Genomic DNA, 20,635 nt, shown 5'->3' with positions numbered 1-20,635 from the left:
AGGATTCTGTGTTCGATCGAGACACTAGCGCCTCTCCACAGACTGGGAGGGAGGGCAACATCGTGTATATGCCCACGCCGGATTTTGACTCTCCATAGAAATCAGTCAAACACGGCTAATGGTCTTGTTCTGAGCCAAGAAACCATTAGACCGTGATATAGCGAGGAATATACAAAGCATGCACGGCCCGCCAGTCGACTCGAGACACGTCATAGACAGCCTCTGATAGACTCTGGCGTAGATACGGATCGTCTCACGACCACCATGCCTCACGAGGATTAGTGCCATATTAGTTATCGCCACCTGACCAGAATACAGGACGGAAGTGTACACAGCATGAGGCTGAGTAGGAGGGTAAGTATGGTGCCTATTATTACGAACACCGGGCTGTCTATCAATTAGAAATCATCATTACGCCTAGCAGATGTTTATGGCATTTCCCACACTTCCCTCGGGCCGAGGATTAGACAGCTCGATTGCCCAGTTGGCCTGGGTCACTATTGGCCACATGTACAAAGTACCTTCAATGGTGGTTGGACTTTGGGCAAACCAGAGCTACAGCTGGTCCGGTATTTCTATGCACCATGCTTTACGGAGTAGGAGTGCATCAGAACTCCAAGACTAAACTCTGAGCGACTAGAAGCTATGGTTCGGTATTGGAATTTCAAAGAGGAAGCTTGGCTGTATACAGTAGGTAAGGAACCACTTGCGTTGCCCAACCCGGCTCAAATGCCTGGCCTTCTTATCATTGAAGCTGACCGACCAAAGAGAAGCGTAGGATAGAACCTCGTGGGATTGTTTGAGAAGGGGTCCTTGCACGGGCTTGTTCCAACCTCGGAAGTTTCCACACCGTCCCGAACCACCGCCAGCCGTTCACTGACGCGCATTGAGCTGCCCGATGGATCTTGAGAGACTACGCTACGCACTATGCCTTTTGATCCCACTACTCATTCTCTCCCTCTTTCTCTTTATCAGTGCGAGTAGTAACTAGAACTGAGCTCTCACCCCTTCTTGGTAATACATTTCTCAGCTATACTCGCAGACAGATAAGAATTGGCCCAGACAGGGTGGCGTCTTCATAGGCTCCGTTTCAATGCATACCTCAGAAGCCTGGAAGCCATCTTTTCAGCAATTGTTGACTGCATGTACGTTTCTTTCCATCATGCTGGAGATATATAAGTTAAAGGAAGTATCGTCTACATATGGTCTAGATCGGTCCAATTGGAATAGTGGTTTTAGTTGCCTATGCGCTTGGACCGTTGGATAAATTAAGATGCAGGCAAGATGCAACTAGCAGATTGCAAGCGCCTTCCATACAGAAGAGAGGGGCAAAAGGACAAAGGGAAGACGAGACCTTGGTCTAGTTCTTAGTACTGTACGGAGTAACTACTCTCGTTCAATTCCGGTCCGAGAGGCTCCGATCGACTGCGGGCGAATCCGTACTGCTATGGCAGCTATGCCAATAATCTTACTAGCTCGCTAGCAGCCCTGCGGGCAGAACATCCGTGTACTGTTGCTGGAGCATCCCCCAGTTTCCAGAAATTGTTGTATACTTACGTAGTACCTTACACTATATGTATACCAGCATTCCGTTTCGTCCCGAGGAGTCATTGGAATTCTCGCAGCTCGCAATGGCCGGTACTCATTATGTACTGTATGTAGGGAGATGTACATTTACTGTAAAGCTCGTACCGGACATGAGGCACCCGGTCCCTCTGAGAGATTATCCAGATCAGCACAGTATGGATTGGTACCCATGTTACGTGATTGAGTAACGGTATGATACCTCATGGTTCATGGTTAAACGCTTAGACTTCACTCCAGTCAAGCCATCAACTTGAGTGTGTTACATTTGTGATGTTGGAGGGAAGTTTAACCAGCCCAAGTAACTACAGGCTGACTCCGGAATACTTCTTCGATGGAAGGAAGGATCTTCGAGTATAAATGTACTTCGTGTGTTCTGTATGTCATACATCAAATGGCTCTGTAGTATTCTGGATGTAAACTGTATGTACTCCGTACATAGGTAAATGATAACCGCCGTACAGTTCCGAGTAAATTGTTAGTACTCGTGCCATCTACGGTTGACCGAACTCTTAGGATCAATGGCTCAGCAACATGCTTCCCCTCAGCTCTCTTTCTTTCATTCTTTCACCCCGCTCTAGAAGAGTCTCCAGAGTCTCCCCACCCCCAAGAAAAAGTTACACTACCTAGGTTACAACAAGCCTAGCGTCGCAGCTTGATCTCCACCCGCACACGGTTTTGCTATCATGACGGAGTCTAAATTGGTGGCAATTCAATTCAATCCCCATCCAGCTCTCTTCCACCTCCTCCCCGCTCCTCTTTCGAGTGCACCGAAGCAAGCAGCTTGTCCTCTTTTCTCTTCATTTCTTCCCTTTTCTATTCCTAAGCCTCCTCTTTTTCCTCTTTTTTTTCCCCCTCGTTTTCCATTTTCTTTTTTTTATTCTTCCCAAAAAAAAAAAAAAAACCTTCTCATCTACCTTTTTTTATAACGAATTTTTCTTTTTTCAATTGACTTCTCCGACTAATCGTATCTATATTCATAGTCACCATCTATTATTACATCAGCCCCTCTAGGACTAAAAGTCCAAGCTAACTGGGTTCCCCGACACTTCTTCATACCTCTTTTTCAAACGCCCGTTAATCAACGGAGATCCACCACAGACACTTAACCCTCCTCCGAGCTACACTCATCCATCCATCCCTTCCAAACCACGCGTCAACGTCAATCCTCATCAGCACTTACCCCAATCTTTCCATGCTTTACTCTTTCCGGAGACCTGTCAAAGACAAATAACTTAGTCCCTTGGTCGGTATCGACCATATCTATTCCTCTAGTTATCGGCTTCGGCTATTACTCTACTTCGGCCTCTGAGCAACTCGGAAAGCTAGAACAAGAGAAAGAGGAGAAAAAGCGAGAGTCAAATTAGCAGGAGATGACCGTTGCGAATCAACGTCCTCCAACACGAGATCGCAGAATAAACCGTCACGAATAAAACGCCCTTTTGGATGCCACCCCGATCTCCACCCGCCGCCACTATCAACGACAGCTTTGTCTCTTCCCGGTTTCCCGTCAAGATCCCTTATTCAACGTTGTTTTAGGCGTTAACCTCTCCTGTGCTTCTATCTTATCCACCACTACTGCATCATCACCTACTCCGTACTTTGTTGCTTCTTCACCCCCTCACCCCCCTCCTCTCGTCCCCCAGTCTTTTCCAGACCGTTCGCCCTCTCAGTCTAGATGCCTTGACTACCTCACTTAGATCCTTCCCGATTCTTTCGTGCGACCGATCATCCCAGAATCTCCGGCCAGCGCTCGTCGGTCGGTTCTAACTCTGTTTACCTTGCAGGGCCTGGAACAGCCATTTCATCCCCTCTTCGGATTCTCTAGCTCGTTTCTTGACCCGCGGTATAACTTAACTCGTCCCATATATACATCCCTCCACCATCGCTCGTACCCTTGCGCCATGATCTCAGCCCTTCGTCGCGTTCGCTAGATCCGAGGCCTTTCGCTTGGTCTGGGGATTCTTCTTGATTGACAGTGTCAGGCCTAAATTTTGTCTGCTTGTGTCTAGTCTCTTTGACTCCTTCGTTGCCTTCCAATTCTTTTATCTCTAACAAGCTTGCTGATCTACAACTGCCCCATTGACACTATAACAATTCCATCGCGAAGATGACGGCCGTTCTCCCTGTCTCCCGAAAGGAGCACTCACGCTTTCCCTCGGAATCTCTCCGGTCTCCTATCACCCAGACCTATTTCATAGAGGAGCCAGAGATCGCTACCGCCAAGTCTTCTGTTCATGGCTTTCACCCAAGAGAATATGCCACTCCGATCGCGTCGCTGCACCCCTCTGACTCACCCTGTCCGGATATTACACTTTCTGCTGCCGGCCATTTCTCCTCAACAACTAGCACCCTTGGCAGTTTAGCTTTGGCTGTGGGTGACGATCAAGATGACAGTGAATTAATATTACCATCGTATGATTCTCACCATCTCATCGCAAAGGAACCGGAGGCGCTCAGTGAGGTATCGGTAGACTCATCGGCAGATTTTCAGCGGTGGAAAGCACAGACGCCAGCTGCTGATGACAGTTCAATTGAAGATGAGCCATCCAGACATGTCGATTACTTGTCTCACGAGTGGCGACAGGAGGATATATGGGCTTCGTGGCGATATGTGGTCGCTCGTCGAAGCGCCTACGATAATGGACTAAGATTGGAGAATGCGTCATGGCGGACATGGGGCAAGCTTAAGATGAATTTGGGCACCGTATCCCCAGAGACCCTGAATTGGTTGGTTCTTTCTCTTTCCCCCTTTGACCGGCAGACATACTGATGTTTAATTCAGGCTCAAAGACTGTGACGTGACGTGGCTCTACGGCCCCCTGAAAACGTGCGATAGACGGGAATTGACACTGAATGACTCCCCGCCTCCGAGTCGTTTTGCGACGCCAATTCTGTATTCGGATAGGAAACCGATTTTGAAAAAGAGGACAGCGTCTGAAACCATCCTCCAACGCTCTCTTTCTCAACATACACTTCTGCAGCACGCAGGAGCTATCTTGAAAGCACAGGAAGCGGAGACATATCGAAGCCGACCGTCTTTTCAGCGCTGTCCATCGGACCTAGGGCAGGTGCCTCATCAACTGGCCGCCACTCTTATTTCAGCATCTTTCCGTGGTACGACAACCGAGACAACGTCGTCAGGCATTGGGTCACCCAGTGAAAAACGACATATTCATTTTAATAATGAGGTAGTGCAATGTATTGCAGTCGAAGCCAAGGGAGACGAAGAAGAAGAAGAAGAAGAAGAAGAAGAAGAAGAAGAAGAAAAAGAAGAAGAAGAAGAAGAAGATGACGATGATGATGATGAAGGGCCAGTGGCCTGTGGTGACTTTCCGGACGATGGTGTCGTGATGATGAAACGGATTGATCCTAACATGGGTCGAAGCGATCGGGGCACACCTCGTGGCAGTGTTACTGGTGACAACAAAACCATAGCCCCACTTCCCTCAACGACATTGAAGTATCGCGGCGATACCCCTGAGCCTCCAGCAGGCTCGATAATTGACCGTTGGTCCTACTATTTCTCTTCGTCATCTTCTTCGGAAAAGAATCACCGATACTCCACTTCCGCCAATTTCCTCTTGGACGAAGATGACAGTGAATATACCTTCGATTGGAGCTCAAGCTGTGCTTCCCAGGCTCCATCCGACTCCAGCCGTCCCTGGTTTGTCAACCCAGAAGATGAAGAAGAGCTCGACCACTACTTTGGCTCAACGTCACCGGGGACCTCTACTCCTCCGGAAGATGAGGAGAGACTAAATAGCAGCATTCTTGAGCGCGTTATCGATACAATGAATACAGCCAAGGACATTGCTCACGTGATATGGAACGTGGGTTGGCGACGGTGATTCTGCGATCATTCTTCATGAAAGGCTCGAAAGCGATTTTGAAACAATAACATACCATTCGGAAACGGACATCTTCTATGCATTTACTTCATATAATATTCGACTGGCAAGATAGGTCGAGGCGTCCCGGGTTATGATGGTCTAACGTGCTTGTTCTTTTGCATCCACCAAGGGTAAAGGAGGCGTGATTCATGCTTACGACGATCTTTATGATGGGAGTTTTGCAGAAAGGCAGGCGGTATATTGGGCATTCTATTCTCAGTCTGGCGTGTTTTCTTCGGGCGGGAAATCTGCAGCATTGAACGCTCGATGTAAATCGATGGTAATGACGATGAGTACCATGATTAAGCAGGAGACATAATATAAAGAATAACTCCAAATGTGTTGTTACTACATTTGAGCACAAAGCGGGGACACTGGCTTTTTACAACCAAGTAGTTGCCTTCAAGTCCCAAGACAATAGTCCGTAATGAGGACCTGTATCAACCTTTGTTCACCACGGCTGGAATTTGTGGTATCTCCCTGGGGATATGAAAGACAACCACTGCAACTAGTGACACTAGTATTCCTACTAGGTTGAAAAGGCACCTCAGATAACTTATCCCCATAGAACAAGCAAGTAGAGTGCATGTATGGGTACCTAGGTACCTTACCATGTTCCTCCGAAGCGCGGTGGCTGAAGTACCCAGCCTCAATGAGTGGGCTGAACATTTCTCCGGCGAGGGAGAGAGGAGGAAAAGACGGGAGATGGGCTCATGCCGGAAGAGAGGGGAACCTTTGGCTAGGCAGTTAACTAGCTAGCGAGCTGCCTGTAGGATGCACGTTAGTAGCACGGAGCAGGGAGGGGGTATTAATTCAGTTCTGACATTATCTGGCCCCAGCGTCTGCAGATATTCGATGACCCACAGTATCGCATTCTGATGTTACTGTGGAATTCGAGATTCGATATTTATCATCGTTAATCTTCTTTTCCTTTATCTTCTTAGGTAGCGCGATGTATGCAACCGATATGTATCATCTACTCCGCTATTAATCTTTCTGACTACACGTTTAACCGGACTATTTGACCGAAAACCACCTTCTTACCAGAAGGTGCTACAATTGGACGGAGGGTCTGAGTTAGATCTCGATTACCTAGTTTCTCCAGGTAAGCAAGGCAAGCTCTCCCCGACTGTTACCCCGACAGTGTTCAAAATTGACTTCCCAGCGTGCAAGTTCTCCTTGAGCATAATTTGAAGGTCCCATAATACTGCACGGCGTCCCCTGTGCTGTATATACTCACCCTGGCCATATGCTCCGCCTCTCCTCACGCACAATGATTCGATACTTGCGACAGAAGCGGGGAGGGAACTAGGAAGCACAATGCAGATTGTCTGACGTGGGTTGGTATCCAGACTAAGTCTGAAGTTTGACTTGTCTGGGGTAGATGAAAAGTGGTCAAGGACGACTCTCAACGCGCGCAAAAGCATGGCACTCAGTTTACCTTCATTTATGCAACTGTGAATAGCCTTCCAATCCTTTTTTGTTTTGAGAATCCTTGAGTCTAATACATAGTTCCTCTAAGTTAACATCTAATGTATTAATTCACCGATGCTATAACGTCCAGTTGAATGTACAGCCTAAGGCGCTATGCCACAACCTGGCCCTTTTTGATTGATTTTGTTGTGTTTGTAGAATGCAGGACAAGCCCACCTCCAAGGCGAGCCAATGAGGCCATATACTTGTAGTGCGCTTGCATTGGGTATCAAAATAGAACTAGATAAGAAAGACACAGGTGTACTGTACTAGATAAATCGGGTGATCCAGTGCTGCTTTTGACATCAGAATCCTTAAATTTTCGGATCATGATTCCTCGAGCAGAGTTATTCCAAAAGAGTTATTTCTTAGCTAACCCTCCATTGTCTCCTCCATTGGTTCTTGAAACGTCTCAGGGAAAAAGCCAGGAGGTGGCCATATATCCGCAATCGAAGGCGGATGAACCAATGGTTGGGATCCAGCAAGGCGATCTGGATCATGGCAGAATGCCTGGAACGTGCTGTCGTCAATGAAGCCAAAATCCTTCAATGCTGCTTCGCGACTGGTAGTCCATTCTGTCGTATCGAGGTAAGCCAGGTCTCGGAAGATAGCATCGATATCGCCTGTTGGTCCAATATGAGACTCCGCAGGATTAGTTGTTCGAGTATGTACAGGGACTATTTGATCGCTCCGGGGAACGGAACGATCACTCGGTGCTCCGACGAGACCCGGCATCATGGACGTTGAACCGGAGGAATCGGGGGTTGCTGGGTGGGAATGTGGTGCCCGGGCCATAGCCGCACTCAATCCATTCGCCGGACTGGACTTGTCAAGATGAGCTGCCGGCCTTCCCGTAGAAACTGGGAAAGACGCATCGATCATCGAAAGATCTGAGTTCTCCATGGCCGGGTCCTTCGGCGTCATATACTGTCCGTCCACTGGGATGCTGATACCCGTGATGGGTGTCGTGTGAGCACTATCGCGCAGGCCAGCGACATTTCTTCGCATCTGGGCACCTAAAGAAGCCTCCCCGGTAATAGCTTCGAACCCCACTGACGAAGTGGGTACAGGTGCAGGCGGGAATAGATTACTAGTGACTCCGTGTGGCAAACGTGGGACAACCTCCGTTTCGGCACCTGTAAAAAATGCCATCGGAGTCCCAGGGAGATCTTTGGAACGATTCCAGTGATCGATAGTAGTACACAATGAGCGATATACAGGCCAGATAGTTCCCAGCAATTTTGTTCGTTCCATTAATGCTTCCGCCCATTGTGCGAAAGGGAACATGTCAGACTCAATCTTGTTGCGCAAGATGAAGGCCTGCTCGGCTATTGTTCGTAGAGAGAGCTCGAACAAAGGCGGCAGTCCACAGAGCTGAAAGTTCTCCAGATGCTGAGTGATAATGGGAAGTGCCCGATAAAGGAGCTTTTTCGCACCTTCAACAGCTGGACGTTGAGACTGAGACAATCCTAATTCCTGGGGAGCAATGCGTAGATAGAGCCACAAAAGAGTGGCGACATAAGTCAGTCCGAGATAACTCTGATGAGGAAGCAAGGCGGAATGTCTTTCCGGGTAAATGCTTTCAGGGCCAATCAAACGGCACCCTAGTGGCAGACGATCGTCCCATTGCTTGAGTTCGAAAACCAGCTGCTGAGCGAAGAGTGGTGCGCCCGACCCTGGCGTAAAGTCACGAGCGATTTTGTTCAGTACGCTAGCTAACTCGACCAGTCGATTGAAACAGCTTAGAGCGAGGAGTGGACCCCGACGCGGACTCTTACCCTGTCCAACTGTTGTAGGAGGCAGCACGTCTGCCCAAGAGTTCCATTCTTCCAAACCATCCTCTTCCAACAAGCCCAATGGGGTAAGATCCCGAGGATGCATAGAGGGTCGCCTCGACATGCGGAACGACAGCAACGAGTCTAGAATAAAACAGCCTAAAAACACGGCCTTGCCTTGTCGTAGCTCGTCAGATCGTCGCACATCTGTGAAGACGCCTAGATCCATGGAGATAGCCATCCGTACCGCTTGCCCACCTAGCAGCCAAGCAGCCGTCCAATCTTCTAATCCGATGTTGACCAAGGTGAGTAAAAGCAGTGCCTGCACATGTCCAAGTTCGTAGCGTTCAGTCTCAGATGGAACCAAAGAGCGAGAGATAGAGTAATAATTTCTCGTCTGAGCGAGCACTCCGGAAGACCCGTCCTGCGGGTTGGTCCGGGACTGCGAGACAGTATAACTAAGCAATGCCCACAGGGCAGCATGGTCGCCTGAACCGGGCGCCATTTTCGCCACAGATATGGGCGCGCCTGCGTACAAATAAGAGGCACGGAGAATGTTGTGCTTCGCGACAATGGGAAACCACGAGTGGGTGACAGCAAAATACACATCCAGTAGCTGCGAGGTCTGCGGCGGCAATTGGAGCGCATGAGTTCCGTTGTTGCTGCTATGGAACGGAGCTTGATTCTCAGGTGGTAATGACAGTTTTGGTCGCTTTGCGTGGGTATGACTGAGCGGCCCAACCACGCGCGGCGCTTCAGCCGATTGAGGCGCTGAGGTCCGATCAACGCGAAATCCCCAATCTGCGCCCGAACCGGTCGAGCCATTTTCGTGGTCGTCTCGAGGCCGCTTTCCCAATGGCAGTGGCGACGGATCAGAATTGGACAGCATCTTCTCGAGCGCACCGTACAAGCGACTCGTCTTCCATGACTCGTGCAGGGATTCAGAGGCGCTATCATCGGTCCAGAGTGACATGAGTTTGTTCCTCCGATGCATCGATTCAGCTGTAGTGCCTAGCAAAGCTAGCATGGTGTCTTCGAATCCCTCGATATTGCAGATCGACAGGGCCCACAGCTTCTCCAGACCGCGAACATAACCCTCTGGTAGGCCACGTTTCTTTGCGTGGGGATCATAGGAACATGTTTGGCCCGAAGCCTGACAGGCCGAGCAGGCCGGACGAAGCCCGTCACATTTGTCCTACAGCAGAAAGTCGTGTCAACATGACTCGGGGGAAGGGAAGGGGAGTGTGCAGTAACATGCAGGAACTGAAGAGGGAGCAAGCAGAAGTTCCCGGGCTGGATGAATTCATGATGTGTGTGGGTGATGGAGTGAGTTGCAGCTATTCACACGCGGGCGGCTCGGGGGACGTTACACCGATGGGTACAGATCAGGAAAGGCCGGGGGGATTTTGTGGGATCAATTGGAAACAATGGGAGAGATTAAGCAAAATAGATAGATGCACAGAAGAAGTGACTAACCTTTTTGCTCCGACACCGATCACAGGCGCGAGAGACCCTCTTCCGGCGAGGGGCTTTGGAATCAGAACCCTCGTCCATGAGGAGGGTTATATGGTGAAAGGCAATGGCATAGCCATATAAGTGCAGAAAGGGACAAGAAAGGGTATAATTGTGATTAATCACGAGTGCAGGGGAAGAGCGCCGAGTCTTCAGTGAGCCGAGAACAGAGAGGAGGAAAGCCGAGAATAGGGACAATGGAGGCCGTAAAGGTGGCGGTACTGTAGTAGTACTGAGTAGTAGTAAATTGTACGGAGTATGGAGTACTAGTAGTAGTAATAGTACAGTAAGTAGTAGTGAAAGCGGTCCTCAATCGGATTAGACTCTCGAACCGTGCATGGCCGCTTGTTATAAACGCAGTCGGGAAAGTCAGGACTCCAGCAGCAGTCAAGATGAGAGGGAAAAGGCGGGAATTACGCAAGAATACCTTGGTAGTAGTTGAACCACAGTCACAGCCAGGGTCTCTGTTCTGCTGCTTTCAGGTATCGGTTTGAATGTGCTTGGATCGGCCCCGTCGCTGAGGCAGCCAAATTTAAAGAATCTTTTTTTCCCTTTTTTCTTTTCTTTTCGTTTCTATTCTTTTCCTTTTTCTTTTCTTTTTTTTTTTTTTTTTGGAAGAAGACTAGATATGTCCGTAGTCGTTATACATAATACGTCCGTCAGGGTCAAGGTGGGCAGACAGAGTAGTTAGCCTGATAGTAGCAAAAATTAGAGAGAGCGTCAATCGAGGAGGAAAACGGTACGGAGTACGGAGTAGTGGAGTGGCGGGGAGAACATCGGAACAAAAGTTCGGGAATGGCAGAAGACGCGAGAAGAGGAGCTTTACAGGAGCTAGACAGGCCACAGACTCACAGGAGTTACTGTTCCGTCGGGAAGCACGTCTAGATTTAGCTAGCCTCAGGCGGCGAGGCCCTCCACCCCACACTGAATCCCCACGACTTCTCCACGATTTCACTGTGGGAAATTGAGGTTTGAATGCGGTACTACGTACGTCGTACGTATCGTCGTATGGTGGTTAGTTGTACCGACAAGTAGTAAGTGCAAGTACTCCGTAGTAATGAGTAGCATCAACACAGGGCTCCATTCCATTGAGCACTGCCCCTCCCGTTGTTAAGTCAACCGAGTCGATAGGTGACTACTTGGGAGTAGAGGGAGCATTCAAAGATAGTAATCGTCCCACATGCACGACACTTCTCATATCGAAATGATCATTTGCGTTTCTTCGGTCGACATACTCTTCGATGTTGGTTAGGGGTAACCCGATGGCAAGAGCCCAATCTGCCGAGAACCGGCGCTTCTCTCCTCTCACCCCACAATGGCGACTCGACAATATTCAGTGGTCTTCTTGCGGAGTGGAGGTCCCTGGCGCTACGTACAGCAAGTCAGCGACCGCCAACCTGTTACAGTTGCAGTGTCTGTAACGGTACAAAGTGCCTTATAGATTGGATAATTCGACGTGTTCCCGGACACAGACTGCTAGTTCATCCAGATCAACAAGACTCGGCATCCCGTTTCGATCGGTTTGCTAAGTTTTCTGTCTGCAAACTGGGCTACCTCAGGTAGGGCTTTTAAGCAATAACAAGATACTACCTAGTATTACTTGTGCCTCGGTAGCCCAAGGAGTGTAGACAAGCGCCGATGCTGGATCGAAGATTTGATTCCCTCTGATTTGTGCCTGTAGCTGAAGTGGAGAGATGCTATTTACTCCGTACATGCTTTGCAACATGCTGTGCTGCGTGTTTGGGTAGGTGGCCAGATGGTAAGAGCCTGAGAGCATGGTACCGGCAGAATTCTTATCCACAATGTGGTCTACGGAGTATGACAAAAATTGCACAGGCGGTATATTTTGGCAGAAGACCTCGAGGGACAGAGCTGAGGGAAATGATGGGAAGAGAGCCAGAGCTGCTATAAACCGTCCATCACTCGCCTGCTTGTGATACACAAGTACATACACAGTCTACGCATACGCATCCTGATCAATTACCTGCCTACTACCCCAGTCCCGCTAAAACTCTCCAGAATGAACCAACCACAGCCAATCCGGATCCAGAGCTGGAATTGATTCACTTGCTCAGTTCTCCGCATTGTCGCAGCATGCCCGCGGCCCACACTGACCGCCTCCGTCGCAGCTGTACTGTATTGACTACAATCTGCTATCGCAGGGTCAACTTCCCACCCCGCCGTGTTCCCCAGGATAGCTTCTCCTCCGCCGCCGCCGCCGCCGCCGCCGCCGCCGTTGCTTGATTCTCATCTGCTTTCCAACCTCAATATCTATCTGCATCATGGCACGGCTGGTCATGAATTGCAGTCGCAGATAATTTTATTGCACCCGGCAATAACTTAGCTGTACCCTCGAACTCACAGTTGCTTGATCCCCTTCCATTAGGAGAAGTCCTTTGCGCTGGCAAAGGCTACATACTTTCGTACACTTGATATCAATTTTTCTGCTCAGCCACGAGTCGATCTGTTACGAGACAAAATGCATTTGCAATCACCGGTCGACAGGCGCCGGAAGTTTGACCCAGATGCCTCCTTGGTATTGGTAGGGATCCGAGGTTGCGGCAAACGATCCCTCGGGTTCGTCGCTGCTACCGCTCTAAAAAGGCGATTTATCACTGAGGATCATTACTTCAAGGAGCGCACGGGTTACTCGAGACATGATTACCTGAAACGCTATGGGAGTCAAGAGTTCCAGAAGCGCGACATTGAAGTCCTCAAATCCATGCTGGACAATCACCGCTCTCGATGCGTGATCGAGTGTGGATTGGGAAGTCTGACTCGTCCCGTTCAAGAACACCTCCGGCATTACTCGGCCACCAATCCCATCGTGTACATAGTTCGTGATATGGACCGTATACAGAGTCTCTTAGGCCTAGAGGATCAAGCTGTCAAGCTCATTGGCGAGGGTGATCCTTTGCACCGGACTTGTTCCAATTTTGAATTCTACAATATCGAAGATCGCTCCAGCCTAGCTGCCCAAAAGGACGAAGGAACCCCGGACCGGCGGTGCGTCGACTACTCTTTCAAGTTGAAGGAGGCCAAAGAAGATTTTACGCGGTTTGTGCGCTTCGTGACCGGTACTGATGTGGGCCACACCAGCTACGATTCGCCTTTTGTCCTTCTTGAGACGCCGCCAGAGCTCCGATCTTATACCCATGCTATCCTGGTACGATCATCCGACCTTATTCAGGGCACGGTCAAGATATCTGAGTTGGAGTCTGGCGGAGACGCCATCGAGCTCTGCGTCGACCGCTGGGGTGCGGATATGTCAGCGACCATGAGCAAGCATGTTTCTTTGCTACGGCGGAGTGCTCGTAATCCAATTATTATATCCATCGATACTTCTTCAACCGGCATCGCCGGAGCTGACCAATCCGCTTTACAGGTCAGCAATGCATATTTTGCCATCGTGGAACATGGCCTGCGGTTGGCGGTTGAATACCTGGCTCTCGACCTTGATCAAGATCGGTCTCGAGTTAACGAAGCGATCCGCACTAGAGGGAGAACTAAGATTATCGGTCAACGCATATTTGAGCCATCTGCTCCGGAAACATGGGAGAGTCAAGAGTGTTTCAATCTCTACCTTGAAGCCGAAAAGCTTGGCTGTCAGCTGGTGCGCTTTCTTCGTGTCATTACGGCACGCGAGGAGAATGCAGCTGTCGCGAAGTTCACAAACAAAGTCCAGGCTCTACCCGGAGAACACCCGCCTGTCATCGCCTACAATGTAGGGAGTCTTGGACGAACCTCTCAAATCTTCAACTCCATTCTTACCTCTGTCACACATCCCGCAATTCAAGGCTCATCAGGGAATGAAAGGGATCCTCAGATCACCTCCCAGGATGCTGTCCAAGCGCTATTTCAGAGTTATGTCCTCGACCCCCTCAAGTTTTGCATCCTTGGCGGCAACGTAGCCTATAGTCTTTCTCCCGCAATGCACAACGCTGCGTTCCGACAGTGTGGTATGAATCACACTTACACGATCCCTGAATCGCCCTCTCTCGCAATCCTTGATCGACTTGGCCGGGATTCCCACTTCGGAGGGGCGAGCGTGGTTCAGCCCTGGAGGGTGCAACTATTCCACAAACTGGTGGCGAAAAGTCGTCATGTTGAGGCAATTGGAGCCATCAACACAATCATGCCATTGCGGGCTAAAGCTGATGGCACCATGTACTCCCTGCAAGAGCAAGCGAGTCGACGTAATCAGGCCGGCCCGGTGGTGGGGTGGTACGGAGAGAATACTGACTGGGTCGGCATTATGACCTGTATCAACCGCAACCTCTCCCCACGCAATGCAATTAGTCCGTTGAAAACAACAGGGCTGGTGATTGGAGCGGGTGGCATGGCTCGCGCAGCAGTCTATGCTATGCTTCGCCTGGGGTGCCGGAAAATCTTCATACACAACCGGACCTTGGCACGAGCGGAAAGTGTTGCCCGGCACTTCAATTCCTGGGCAGCCTCTCAAGCGGATGCGACAGAAGTAGTGTATGTGTTGAAATCACTCAGAGACGAATGGCCAGTCGATGCCTGCCCACCCTGTATGATAGCATCATGTGTACCAGCAGACCCCGACCGAGACGAACCGCCCGCCAATTTCGAAATGCCAATGCAGTGGCTGGGTAGCCCGACTGGAGGAGTTGTCCTCGAGGTTTGTGTCCTGGTAAAGTAACAAGTAGTTGGGCGGACGCTGACCCGTTGACCACAGTTCGCATATAAACCACTCGATACGCCACTGCTACGTCAAATGCGTAGCATCAGAAGCGAGACGGGCCGGCCGTGGGTTTTGGTCGATGGACTGGATAATGTAGTTGAACAAGCGATTTCCCAGATCGAATTGATGACGGGACGCAAAGCGCCCCGGCGGTTAATGTTCTCTGAAGCGCTTCGCAACTATGTCGGTGAAGACGGGCCATTTGATGAAAAGACAATTCAGACTCGACTTGAGCAGGTGCGGTGACAGCTTGACAGGCTGAAGCATCTCGCCGGTGCGTAGCCTTTGCAACTTGATCATGTACTGTACATCTAGTCTAGAAATGACGTGCAAGACTGCATCATGACAAGGGAACGCATTGTTGGTCCCACAACGTGCCTGAATGATTGCAGCAGTACTGCCCTTCTCCACAGCACTAACCACGGATAGCTGGATAGCCCTCTCCTATCTTCCCGTCTTCCAACTCTCCACAGTCCACAGAGCATACTGTGTACTAGCATGGACTTGCATCAACAATAATGAGAGTCATCAAGCCACTACTGCGCTAGTCTGTGGAGTCAATCCTGCTACCCAGGCGCCAGGCACCCCACGTTTGTCAATTCTTTTGACCTTTCTTGCACCAATTCAGCTAGCCAGTTTCTTCATTACTACCTCCCTTAGCTCTACACCGAATGCGCCCAGCACTGTGCATGTGCCTAATCCAACCCGTAGCAGTGGCTAAGTGCGGGAATAAAAATCAAGGCATGATCACACCATCATTCAGTGTATACTTATTCACCGGCGTGAATTGACGCCGGCATACTACGGCTCCTTTAACATATCAGCGACTCGGAAGTGGAAAACACGCCTCCTAACCTGTCGCTCGCCTTCCACAAAACGGGTAGGCCTTCACCCTGATCTTTCAGACCATTTTATTTGACGCCCCATGCGGAGTATAGTGACGGTACTTCCTGTCTCCGACTCAGCCGTTGGTCGGCTGCAAGTGTCCGTCAATTTCAGGAAGAAGGGGAAATTGGATGGCCACCCCCGCAGCAGAAGGGTCTTTGCAGCCCCTGTACCTGATAGCAAGCAGCACCCCAAGTGCTTTCGGCTTGTATCGGCCAAGTTTGACATGGAAAAGATAAGCCGTCTTGGCTGTTAGAAGCTAAGATCCACACTCCGTGCGCGCGAGAGACCCACACCAAAGATGACACCATAAACAAGGAGTGAGGAATGTGTTCTCAAACCACAAGCATGCGTTATGTGGTATCGCGCGTCGGTAACATTTCTTTAGGTGGGGTAAAGGGCATGCATGGAATGAATGGGTAACTGAGGTTACCTAGAGAGTATCTCACCTAAAGTCTATCTGTGCTTTTGCTCGAGCGCCTGTACATTTGACTAGAACATGAAATGACGCTCTCGGGCCTAGAGGTTACAGATTCAATCGATTAGAATCAACACCAGGTCACATTCTCGCCATACAGAAAGTAATGTTATGACTGTGGCGACGTTATCCATATAGAATTGCAGGATTCAAAAAAGTTGACACGGATACCCAATCTAACATAGCCCTCATACAATCTTGATTGCCAGCGCTGGTCACTCGTGTCTTTGCTTGGTATCAAGATGAGAGTGATACCGCCCCGTGTCCTCATTCTCCTCGCACCAGTTCTGTTGTTTTTCTCCCCGGTGAACAGCACAGAGCACACAACCGATGAATTCACCTTCGGTTGTGTCCCATTAACAACCCAACTATCCGACCCGATAGTCTCACCGGGAGAGGTGTCAGATCACGTCCACGTGGTCGCTGGAGGCACGGCGTTTCAAAGGACAATGGGCGTCGACAGCGCCCGAAACGCCAAAGAGACCTCTTGCGGCGTAACCATCGATAAGAGCAATTACTGGGTCCCGCAGCTATATAACGAGCTACAGAATGGCTCGTTCCAGCTCGTGGAGTATCGGTCAACAGTAGGTTCCACCGATGGCCAGTATCTTTTTGACAATGACTCAGTCAATCAGGCTATATATTATCTCAATAGAGCGTGCAATTATAGCGTTGGTGCGACAAGTTGCGATGCATCGAAGTATCCAGTCGCACCGCCGGAGGGGCTGAGGATGGTGGCTGGAGATCCAGACCTTCGGTTCGAGCAGCAGCAACAGTATGGTTTTAACTGGAAGAATGTAACTAACTGGGTGGGATAGATCATACAATGACTCGGATCTGACCCAACGAGCCATATCGCATATGTGCATAGAGTATGACGGGAGCTCCAACGAGACGAACCATTTTCCGCGACAGCCTTGCCAAACCCTGCGGTCGCAGGTATTCATGCCTTCCTGCTGGGATGGTAAGAACCTCGATATTGCGGATCATAAAAGTCATGTATGCAACCTTGCTGAAGCATCGTTCAGAGCTTGGCTGACGTGTCCGTCCAGATGGCATATCCCGCGATCGGTGACTACAACAAAGGAGTCTGTCCCAAATCGCATCCCGTGGCTATATACTCGATCTTTCTGGAATTCTTTTTCAACACAGCTCCTTTGGGCAGTCAACAAAGCCTAGTGTACTCCATGGGTGATGGGACTGGCTATGGACTTCACGGTGATTTTATCCACGGTTGGACTGATCAAGATGCTTTGCAGCAAGCTATGGACACCTGCACAGGACTTGAAGGATTAGAGGATCCAGAGTGCTCCATAACAAAAACCCAGAGGAGAGCTTTGACGCCCCTGTCACAACCCTTGGATACCGTGGAACCGAAAAATGAGCTAGGCCAGAGTGGACCTATTGACAGCTTGCCAGGACATAACCCTGTCACAGGGCCGGATGATGTGGAGTGATGGACTCTCAGTACCCATACGAGACCTGCGACAGGCTTGATCACTTTCCGTTGATACGCGGTGGCGAAGTCGAGGTTTAAAAGCATTATCATGGTTTGGCACATTCGAGCTGGAGTATAATGCGGTGAAGTATTGAGATTTTCCGGCCCCTCATAGTGTGCGGCAGGTATAGGCGTACTTCTATAGGCTCTCGCACATTGGCAGAGCGATCACAGTCGCAGCGGTATCGCCTCATGTTTGCTTGACAGCTCATTGTATCACCCCTGATCGAACGGAGAAGAATGAAGTGATGTAATATGATGGCAAACAGGCCTTTCCAGACACTGAGTCTGTGAAGCTGGAGGAATTGCCACACAAGCATCAACTTAGATAGCCCATTCCCTTTCTCCACCATTTCCATACCCCGCGCTGCTCCATGAGACTCCCAAACTCCTTGACTGTATCAACCTCAGAGACACCGGGCCTCTGCCTACCGGGATCAGCCCGCTTTGCAGTGCACTCCTGTAGATGTTCATCCTCCAACAGCCCCGGACGAGTGACCAACTGGAAATCTTTGTACCGCAAACTCCGCACGACATTCACCCACGACTCGACAGCGGCTTTTTCTCTTGCTTCCACATACATGATTCCAGGACACCCTCCAGAGCATAGAAGCACGAAGCAATCGTGCATGTCCGCAGCCCGTTTCAGAGCGGAGACCTTCTTGCGTGAGGTGATGTGGTGGGTGCGGATGAGAGCATTATAAAACATTTTACCTTTTTGGGATATTCGACCAGTAGGAGGGCGGGGTCAATTAGGACTGGTTCCCTGTAACTGACCGGAGTCTGACAGTGGTTTTTGCCTTCTGCTCGATCGTGTTTTTGAGGTCGTGAAAAGATGTGAATGATTGGATGCGAGAGTGGCAGACTGTTGTTTGGCCGGTTTGCATGTGACGTCACAATGTGTTATCCCCTCCAATTGTGGAAGTAGTTGATGCTCCCCAGCCGCCTCCTGCGGTGACAATGATAAAGAGGCCCAGTTTGCATGGCCTCCATTCATTTTCCTATGTCGCTCGAAGCATATGCTTGTGCTTCTTTTCACACCACATTGTTGGGACAATTCCCCTACCCGGAAGATACAGCCCAAGGTCCTAACCGACCACTTCTATATCTAGACCACTAGAACTCGTCAAAACATGGCATTTGGAGCCAGTATCTCGAGTTAAGATGTGAGTTTCTTAGCGAGATTTTAATCGAGCTGGTGAGGCTGCATTCAGGTCAACATTCTATCCAAAAGAATGCGCCTGGTGGAGATGCTTTGCACCCATGCCAATGCACCTTACAAACTCTGACAGTTTTCATCAGAGCGGTTAAATCTCGCTGACCAAGAGCTCCTGTGCTTCAGCGCTTGATGATAATGGCGCAGCTCTTTGATCTTCCCACAGAGACTCTGCTGGAAGTTCTTTCTTGGCTACGTGGTCCTCGTGATATAAGAACGCTGCTGAATCTCTGCTTGACATCGAGGCGGTTGCGAACCATTGTGCAGCCATGCCTCTTCGAAGTGTTCTACAAATACGTCTTTGATTATCACCGCCTGGAATACCAGAAGCGATCAAGCCGGCTTGGTCCTCTTCTCGCTTTCGCGAGGACCCTTGCCTTGCGACCTGATTTGGCTGCAGGGCTATTACGCCTCTGTATCAATGCGAATCACCAATGGTCCAACTCGCTAAGCGACTGGCAAGCTGCACTAAGAAACGATACTATTAGACTGCTGGACGACGTCATTCGTTTGAAGCGCATTCCCTGCAGGCTCGACCGCGTGGTTGATTTCAATGGTGTAAGGATGAATCCGTTTATTGTACTCATTGTTGCTCTAGCACCGAACCTCGAGCACTTAGATCTAGTGTGTGGTCTAGAAGGTCTGAGTTACATGAGGCCATTATACGAACCGGGGCCTGCTGGTAGACCTCCATACCTCTCTGGGCTGAAGTCTCTTCATATTAAGGATCAAGCGAAAACGCGACATCCAAACATGAAGCAGCTGGTTGAGATGATGTGCTTGCCTGAATTAAAGGAATTCTCATTGGCAGTTTGCAATGGCAATGGCTCAGGGTGCCCAGACTTCAACCTTCCACCCGGCTCGTTCCGGTTTTCCGAGTTGCAACTCCTGAAAGCAACACTAAGTGCAACACAGCTGACGAACATCATGCGAGCGTGTAATCGCCTCGAGGTACTCGTATACGAATCAAGCATGACCTGGACCAACCGAAGGAGGACAAACTCTCAGTTCGCAGCCCCAGAGCTACTTCGCTGTCTGGAGCCCCAAAAACAGAATTTGAAGTCGCTGCGCGTCGATTTGGATGTGGCTGAGCCCATAGCCATCGAGAATTGGCACCGCTGCCCTCGGTATGGGAGTTTCCGCGAATTCGAGAATCTCAAACACCTGGAAGTGGAACAAGGCATATTACATGAATTTCGGAATTTACCACCCAATATCGAATCTGTCACAGTTCTCTCCTGCGACTATCCAATTTATGAAATGATGGATGGACTGGTACAGTGTTACGAAGTCGACTTTCCATGCCTCGAAAATGTTTTCCTGAGGCCCAAATATCCGCCTGCGAGCGGCATGCTCGACATCCCCGGCACGTACTCCTTTAGTGATCTTGAGGAAGATTATTGGTTCCGTGAACAGTACAAGACCGGTTGTTGTACTCTGGAAAATATTGTCGACGATGTTAACTTTGAGCTCGAAGTTGACTGCGATGGGTGGGAGATGTATAAGCACGGCGACTTATGAGCTGAGCATCGTTGGTGATGGAGGCAATATGTCATGGAGTGGAATCAAGTGACTTATGTAAAATCTTTAATGTGATACATGTCAACTTGGCA

General features: G+C 49.8%; 7 protein-coding genes across 7 annotated transcripts; 5 read left to right on the top strand and 2 right to left on the bottom strand.

Moving 5' to 3' along the window:
• Positions 1-3,694: 3,694 nt before the first annotated feature.
• Positions 3,695-5,435, top strand: BP01DRAFT_298009 (protein phosphatase regulator REG1; the record flags this gene model as incomplete). Its single annotated transcript, XM_025571902.1, has 2 exons — positions 3,695-4,314; positions 4,370-5,435. 2 exons carry the CDS (start codon positions 3,695-3,697, stop codon positions 5,433-5,435), a joined length of 1,686 nt encoding a protein of 561 aa, XP_025430768.1.
• Positions 5,436-7,075: 1,640 nt separating this feature from the next.
• BP01DRAFT_357458 (putative C6 transcription factor) lies at positions 7,076-10,750 on the bottom strand. The gene is made up of 2 exons (XM_025575203.1): positions 10,202-10,750; positions 7,076-9,920 (listed from the first exon to the last, which is right to left on the bottom strand). Exons 1-2 carry the CDS (start codon positions 10,277-10,279, stop codon positions 7,323-7,325), a joined length of 2,676 nt encoding a protein of 891 aa, XP_025430767.1. The 5' UTR covers positions 10,280-10,750; the 3' UTR covers positions 7,076-7,322.
• Positions 10,751-12,716: 1,966 nt separating this feature from the next.
• BP01DRAFT_297839 (repressor protein) lies at positions 12,717-15,191 on the top strand (the record flags this gene model as incomplete). The annotated part of the gene is made up of 2 exons (XM_025571893.1): positions 12,717-14,882; positions 14,940-15,191. The coding sequence occupies 2 exons, from the start codon at positions 12,717-12,719 to the stop codon at positions 15,189-15,191; spliced, it is 2,418 nt and encodes an 805-aa protein (XP_025430766.1).
• BP01DRAFT_66473 (uncharacterized protein) lies at positions 15,185-15,749 on the top strand. Its single transcript, XM_025580007.1, has one exon. It carries the CDS (start codon positions 15,328-15,330, stop codon positions 15,664-15,666), a length of 339 nt encoding a protein of 112 aa, XP_025430765.1. The 5' UTR covers positions 15,185-15,327; the 3' UTR covers positions 15,667-15,749.
• A 429-nt stretch (positions 15,750-16,178) lies between these two features.
• BP01DRAFT_400093 (DUF1996 domain-containing protein) lies at positions 16,179-17,997 on the top strand (the record flags this gene model as incomplete). The annotated part of the gene is made up of 5 exons (XM_025578571.1): positions 16,179-16,249; positions 16,622-16,892; positions 16,944-17,065; positions 17,127-17,307; positions 17,361-17,997. The coding sequence occupies 5 exons, from the start codon at positions 16,179-16,181 to the stop codon at positions 17,763-17,765; spliced, it is 1,050 nt and encodes a 349-aa protein (XP_025430764.1). The 3' UTR covers positions 17,766-17,997.
• BP01DRAFT_66574 (uncharacterized protein) lies at positions 17,946-18,767 on the bottom strand. Its single transcript, XM_025580009.1, has one exon. The coding sequence runs from the start codon at positions 18,513-18,515 to the stop codon at positions 18,126-18,128; it is 390 nt and encodes a 129-aa protein (XP_025430763.1). The 5' UTR covers positions 18,516-18,767; the 3' UTR covers positions 17,946-18,125.
• Positions 18,768-19,160: 393 nt separating this feature from the next.
• On the top strand, positions 19,161-20,543 carry BP01DRAFT_297838 (F-box protein; the record flags this gene model as incomplete). Its single annotated transcript, XM_025571892.1, has 2 exons — positions 19,161-19,306; positions 19,709-20,543. 2 exons carry the CDS (start codon positions 19,161-19,163, stop codon positions 20,541-20,543), a joined length of 981 nt encoding a protein of 326 aa, XP_025430762.1.
• Positions 20,544-20,635: the final 92 nt, after the last annotated feature.

The sequence above is a fragment of the Aspergillus saccharolyticus genome, assembly GCF_003184585.1.
Source record: "Aspergillus saccharolyticus JOP 1030-1 unplaced genomic scaffold BP01scaffold_18, whole genome shotgun sequence".
NCBI lineage: Eukaryota > Fungi > Ascomycota > Eurotiomycetes > Eurotiales > Aspergillaceae > Aspergillus > Aspergillus saccharolyticus.
This window is presented reverse-complemented; position numbering and strand designations above follow the sequence as displayed.